At 37.9% G+C, this 7,234-nt stretch overlaps 1 protein-coding gene across 2 annotated transcripts; it reads left to right on the top strand.

The window, feature by feature from the left end:
- Positions 1 to 312: 312 nt before the first annotated feature.
- LOC137810988 (probable LRR receptor-like serine/threonine-protein kinase At4g36180) lies at positions 313 to 4,867 on the top strand. Of its 2 annotated transcripts, XM_068612516.1 has the most exons (3): positions 313 to 4,122; positions 4,399 to 4,449; positions 4,632 to 4,867. In XM_068612516.1, the coding sequence occupies exon 1, from the start codon at positions 585 to 587 to the stop codon at positions 3,978 to 3,980; it is 3,396 nt and encodes a 1,131-aa protein (XP_068468617.1). In that variant the 5' UTR covers positions 313 to 584; the 3' UTR covers positions 3,981 to 4,122; positions 4,399 to 4,449; positions 4,632 to 4,867. The 2 variants fall into 2 exon arrangements, with proteins under 2 accessions (XP_068468617.1, XP_068468616.1); XM_068612515.1 differs by having other exon boundaries at positions 313 to 4,449.
- Positions 4,868 to 7,234: the final 2,367 nt, after the last annotated feature.

Here is a 7,234-nt window from a genome sequence, read left to right as displayed (position 1 = left end):
AAACTAACAAGGAATAAAATATCAAATAATAAAACTTTTATCTATTAATTTTTTTTTTGTCAAATTCTATTTGTCTTTAAAAGTTTAAAATCTGTAACTTTTTCCATTATTAAATATAATTTAGAAAGGAACATAAAAAAAGAAAAAAAAAGTTCAATGATTCAAACCATAAGATCACATGAATATAAAATGTTTGTATAGCCGAGGGTCCCAGCAGAACAAAGAGAGTATAGTTGAAATGGTTGTAGTTATTGAGGAGAGGGAGAGACATAAACATAAATAATAAATTATTAAAAAAAGAAGAACAGAAACAAAAAAGACAGAAAGGGTTATGGCGTTATGTAATCAAAACTGTGTTTTGATGTATGAGACAGAGAAATAACAAATAAGAAGGGAGAGTTGTTTTGCGGAATCTGGAACCGCACACTCTCCTCCTTATTAGTTTGTGTGTGTAGTGTGGTAATGTACCCAACAACTGCACACCCAACTCCTTCTTCCTATTATTATTCATAGCTTCACTCTCATTGTTTTCTGCAACGATTACCATTAACCACAAACCAACAAGTATTCTTTGGCATTCCCAGATGCCTGTTCTTCTTCTCCTACTGCTGTTCTGCGCACCCCTCTTAACGTGCGCCGATCGCAGTGCCGTTACTGTTGTGGAGATCCAAGCCTTGACGTCTTTCAAGCTCAACCTTCACGACCCCGTCGGAGCTCTCGACGGTTGGGATCCAACGTCGCCGGCGGCACCCTGCGACTGGCGGGGAGTAGCCTGCACCAATAGCCGAGTTACGGAGTTGCGCCTGCCTCGCCTTCAACTGGGTGGCAGACTCAGTGAGCGTGTCTCCGAGTTGCGCATGTTACGCAAGATAAGTCTTCGTTCCAACAACTTCAACGGAACCATTCCTTCGTCCCTCTCCAAATGCACGCTCTTATGGTCATTGTTCCTTCAGGATAACTCGTTTTCCGGCAACCTTCCGACGGAGATCGCGAACCTCACCGGCCTTAAGATTCTCAACGTCGCGCTAAACCGCCTCTCCGGCAGTATCCCCGGCATTCTCCCTCTCGGCCTCAAAGCCCTCGACCTCTCGTCGAACGCCTTCTCCGGCGCGATTCCGAGCTCCATAGCGAACCTATATCAGCTTCAGTTGATAAACCTGTCGTATAACCATTTTTCCGGCGAGATCCCGGCGAGCCTCGGGGAGCTTCAGCAGCTGCAGTACCTCTGGCTGGACCACAATCTCCTCGGAGGAACGCTTCCTTCGGCGCTCGCAAATTGCTCCGCGCTTCTGCATCTGAGCGTGGAAGGAAACGCGCTTACCGGCGAGATTCCGTCGGCGATTTCGGTGCTCCCGAAACTTCAGGTGATGTCGCTCTCTCAGAATAATTTCACCGGCTCCATTCCAGCTTCCATTTTGTGCAACGGTTCGGTTCACGCGCCGTCGCTGCGGATTGTTCACCTCAGTTTCAACGGATTCGTTGATTTCGTGGGACCTGGGATGAGCACGTGTATCAGTGTTCTTCAGGTTTTGGATATTCAGCACAATCGCATACGAGGCACGTTCCCGTTGTGGTTGACCAACGTGACTACGTTAACCGTGCTTGATGTGTCGAACAATGCACTTTTTGGGGAGGTTCCGCCTCAAATAGGAAACCTTGTGAAGTTGGAGGTTTTAAAGATGGCTAATAATTCCTTCACCGGTACCATTCCAGTAGAACTGAAGAAATGTGGGTTCCTAAGTGTCGTTGACTTTGAAGGCAACGAGTTTGGCGGAGAAGTTCCTTCGTTTTTGGGTGATGTGACGGGGCTGAGGGTGCTATCTCTCGGTGGGAACCACTTCTCTGGTTCTGTTCCGGTGAGTTTTGGAAACCTTTCATTTCTTGAAATGTTGAGTTTGAGAGGTAACAGGTTGAATGGAAGTATGCCTGAGATGATAATGAGATTGAACAATTTGACGATACTGGATCTTAGTGGAAACAAATTTACGGGTCAAGTTTATGCGAGTATTGGGAATTTGAATAAGTTGATGTTTCTCAATCTTAGTGGCAATGGCTTCTCTGGAAAAATTCCTTCTAGTTTGGGGAATCTTTTTAAGCTAACTACGCTTGACTTGAGCAAACAGAATCTTTCTGGAGAGTTACCGCTTGAGCTTTCGGGATTGCCCAGTTTGCAAGTTGTTGCACTGCAGGAAAACAAGTTATCTGGTGATGTGCCTGAAGGGTTTAGCAGTTTGACGAGTTTGCAGTATGTTAATCTCAGTTCTAATGCCTTTTCCGGGAATATTCCTGAAAATTATGGCTTTCTTCGTTCCTTGCTTGTTCTTTCGTTGTCTGATAATGACATAACAGGAGCAATCCCTTCGGAAATTGGAAACTGCTCTGGTATTGAAATTCTTGAGCTTGGATCAAACTCTCTGGCAGGTCGCATTCCTGCTGATCTCTCTCGTCTCACCCTTTTGAGAATGCTTGATTTGAGTGGAAACAATTTAACTGGGGACGTGCCTGCGGAAATCTCCAAATGCTCGGGGCTAACCACTTTGCTGGTGGATCACAACCGTCTTTCCGGGGATATTCCTGGGTCCTTGTGGAATCTACCTAACCTGACAATGCTAGATCTCTCTTCTAACAACTTGAGTGGGGAAATTCCTAGCAATCTTTCTATGATTCCCAGTCTAGTGTTCTTAAATGTCTCGGGAAATAACTTGGACGGTGAGATACCACCAACATTGGGATCTCGGTTCAGTAACCCCGATGTATTCGCAGATAATCCAGGTTTATGTGGGAAGCCATTGGATACGAAATGCGAAGATATAGATAATGGTAAGGACAGAAAGAGGATGATTGTGCTTGTGGTTGCCGTTGCTTGTGGAGCTTTTGTACTGGTTTTGTTTTGCTGCTTCTACGTGTTCAGTCTACTGAGATGGCGTAAAAGACTGAAACAAGGAGTATCGGGTGAAAAGAAAAAGAGTCCAGCCAGAGCCAGTTCTGGAACAAGTGGAGGTCGTAGCAGCAGCACTGAGAGTGGGGGACCAAAACTAGTGATGTTCAACACCAAAGTTACACTTGCTGAGACCATTGAAGCAACAAGACAATTTGACGAAGAGAACGTGCTGAGCAGAACAAGGTATGGATTAGTGTTCAAAGCCTGTTACAACGATGGAATGGTCCTTTCCATTCGCAGGCTCCAAGATGGATCATTGGATGAAAACATGTTTAGAAAAGAAGCCGAATCACTAGGCAAAGTGAAGCACCGAAATTTAATAGTTCTGAGAGGTTACTATGCTGGGCCACCTGACATGAGACTCCTAGTATACGATTACATGCCTAATGGAAACCTCGCAACCCTCCTCCAAGAAGCTTCTCACCAAGATGGCCACGTTCTAAATTGGCCAATGCGACACCTCATTGCACTGGGCATTGCCCGTGGTTTAGCCTTCCTACACCAGTCCTCAATGGTCCACGGCACCGTTAAACCACAAAATGTCCTATTCGATGCAGATTTCGAAGCCCATTTGTCAGATTTCGGGTTAGAAAAGTTAACAATAGCCACGACCCCAGGCGAAGCCTCAACTTCAGCATCCGTTGGCGCATTGGGTTACGTTTCTCCAGAAGCAGTCTTAACCGGGGAAGCCACAAAGGAGAGTGATGTTTACAGCTTTGGCATTGTGTTGTTGGAACTGCTGACTGGAAAACGACCCGTCATGTTCACCCAGGACGAAGACATAGTGAAGTGGGTAAAAAAACAACTGCAAAGGGGTCAAATAACAGAGCTATTAGAACCGGGTTTGCTTGAGTTGGACCCTGAATCATCAGAGTGGGAAGAGTTTTTACTGGGTGTAAAAGTTGGGTTACTTTGCACAGCACCCGACCCTCTTGATCGACCAACCATGTCTGACATTGTTTTCATGCTCGAAGGCTGCCGAGTTGGTCCTGATATCCCATCCTCTGCAGATCCCACCTCCCAACCTTCTCCGGTGTAACCCAAAACCGAAATTTTCACGATCAACTTTAACATTTAGTTGTTTTGATTATTAGAACGTTCTCTTTATTCCTGTTCTTGGTTATTAACTTGTTTTTCCTTCTGCCGGATTCTTTCCCACCGAAGAAGAAAAACAGGAAAAGGTAACATTGTCACTCTTTTTTTTTCATTTTTGGTGGCCATTTTCACTGTTTGTTTTCCAAGTGGTGCTGGACTCTAAATCTCTCACTGTCTTGAGTTATAAGTTAGTCAACATCTATGACAAATACAGAGTGGTTTACGATAACGAGGGACGAGTGCGGACAAGGAAGTGGGTCCCACGTAGTGTTTCCCGCCCAAATAACGGCATATAATTGGTATTGTTCCCGTCTACGAAACGGACCTGGTTTTACTGACATCGTCATGTGGTCTTGGCGCAGGTTCCGGCAATGAAGTTGAATGATGTAGCCGTTAACATAATGGGGTCCAAGGTACACTAGTTCCCAAGAGTAGTAATGCTTTGTTTTTTGGTGTAACCTATCTGCTCATGCAGTTTGAAAAACATGTAGAATTCAGTATTCTCCCTTGGTGCGCCATATGTCTTTTTCTAGTGCCTAATCAATTCTAGTTTATTATTTGTCTTTATTTTAGGATTTATTTATTTATTTTTTAGTGGAAAGAAGGGAAGGCTTGAGGGACGACTACATTATGATTGGCCATTTGGCCCACTGCTCGACAACTCTTGAAACTTTTTTGTGGGTCATCATCATATCCGGCATTTTTTCATTGAATTGGATTCTGCCTGGTTACAATTTTTTTTTTTTTTGCTTTAAGAACTTTGCAGGGGACACTTGACATGTACTTGGGAGATTTAAGAGAGGAAAGAAATATATATTTTTTCTCTCGTCATTTTCTAAGATTGCTTTTGCTATTAAAGAACCTTCCTCATTGTGATTGGATCTGGTTATGTGGGTATAGCTATGTGAGTCCAAGTTGCTGCTAAATATATATTTTTATTTATCTATGGTAGTGGTTCAAGACACCAAGATTCTCCACTGTTATAAAATTTGATAAAGAAAAAGTAGTACAACATTTTTGTATAATATAGTAGTGCAATAATCAATGATGTTAAGTATACACAAGGATATGTATTGCAAGGTACAATTTGACTGACAGTGAAGACAGTGTAAGGGAACACGGCACAACTCCTAATACTGTCCAGTGACCGTTGGAAGTCCTTCCAAGTTTTATATAATCTTTTGGATTTTATAAATCTTTTGAAAAAATTTAAGATGGAAAACTGAGCAGTAGATAAATTCTACTTGTCTCAACTTCACTATTTCTAAACATTTCATTTAGTCTAACCAAATCATAAAATATTGTTGGAACATTCAAATGTATCGTGCAGTCTTATTTATAATAAATATTCTTTTATATTTATAATTTTTTTAAACTAAGATTTAAATCCTTAATTTTCTGTCTTTATTCCGTTATTTGTTTAAATTATATATTTATATAATAACATCTCTTTATATTTATGTGAAATAGATATATTTTAACTTATTTATTAATGTCCATATCTTAATATTTTTAATTAATCTTAACCGATACGACATCCTTAATATTCAAATATTTTTCTAGTACAACATCCTTAATTAATCTTAATATAATCTCATATTATTCCAGTTATTCCATGGTGTTGATTTTTTCCTTTAAAAATCAAATTGACATCATTTAAGTCCAATGGAGATTACATGCATGCACCATTAGATCTCAAAGTTTTTTAACACCTACCTTTTATCATTTAGTATTTGTCTTTTTAAGGTAACATATGTCCCTTGGAACCAATTAATTAACTACATAAATCATCATAATTATTATTTTATATATATTCTCCACTAGTTAATCCTTCAAACTTATCCCTTTTACATATTGTTCTTTCATTAATATTTTCTTCTTTTTCTACTATTCATTCTTCATATATTAAATATAATAAAAATGTGAATTTAGACAAAAAATTAAGAACAATAAAAGATTTTTTTTTTTGTTTTCTAATTTTAAAATTTATTGTGTTTTAATTTTTTAAGAAATGTTTTATAAAAAAATTGAAATTTAAAATAAATAAATGGATGAAATAATGTAACCCTAATCTAAATAGGAAATTACTTACAAAATTGGTTAAGCTTGGTAAAGCTTGACGATTAATTGAGATAATATTGATCAAGGTGTTTGTTTATATGTAAAAAGAGATAAATTTAAAAATGAGCTAAACAAAAGTTTAAGGCATTTATTTATATAGAGAGTGCATTTTAAAGTTTATTTAGAACCAAAATAAAATCTAAAGTATCTATTTATAGAAAGAAAAGTCATACTTTTCTTCCCTCTTGTTATCCACTACTGTTGTGCATTTGCAAATTACACATGTGCCATGTCAGTGTACCCCTTAGGAAGGTACCATACATTTTTCTTGTTTGTAATGTTGTATGTGACTGTCATGGGCATCATATGTTAAGTCTCACAGCCAGAAAAAAAAATAAAAAAGGGTAAACTCACTTCATGTTTTCCAAAGGGATGAGTGCAACAAGGTGGAAAAGTTATAAAAATAATGATGACGTCAGATAATAAAAATGACCCCTGAGTAATTTTGCATACTCTTTTGTGTAGATGGTTAAATACCTGGACTCTAATAAAATATCTTGTGAGCTAAAAAACAAAGGCCCACAAGATATGGCCCTAAAAATGAGAATCAATACATACCAATGATACAAGAACCTTAAATTTTGTAAAAAGTCAAGATTTAGCAAGATTATGTGTGTGGACAGAAAAAAAAAAAGTTTTAAACTGAACAAATGTTCTTTATACTAACCAAACCATTATGCTTTATTTGGATTGGATTGTAAACTGAAAAGTTAGGGTGTGAAAGTAAAGATCTGAGAATTTGAGAAGAAAATTAGATCTGTTTGCATTAAATTCAAGTTGGATGTATAAAGAAAGTTTCTTGAATTATGTAAGTGGTTACGAGGATATTCTATATTTTTGTTATTGGTGTAAAATGTAAGATTACAAATTTACTGTGTATAAAAAATTAAAAATTAAAATATGAATTATTTTTGTGTAATTTTAGTTGATTAAAATAATGTAAAATTAAATAAATAATATAAAATAAAAATAAATAAAATATTTTGTGTTATATTAAAATTTTATTTTATTAATTAATATTATTTTAGTTTATTAATAATATAATTAAATATTTTGTTACTTAAATTTATGTATTTA

The sequence above is a fragment of the Phaseolus vulgaris genome, chromosome 2 (genome assembly GCF_000499845.2).
Source record: "Phaseolus vulgaris cultivar G19833 chromosome 2, P. vulgaris v2.0, whole genome shotgun sequence".
Classification (NCBI taxonomy): domain Eukaryota; kingdom Viridiplantae; phylum Streptophyta; class Magnoliopsida; order Fabales; family Fabaceae; genus Phaseolus; species Phaseolus vulgaris.
This window is presented reverse-complemented; position numbering and strand designations above follow the sequence as displayed.

Coding starts and splice junctions, on each gene's coding strand:
- LOC137810988 (XM_068612516.1), top strand. CDS start 585: ATGCCTGTTCTTCTTCTCCTACTGCTGTTCTGCGCACCCCTCTTAACG.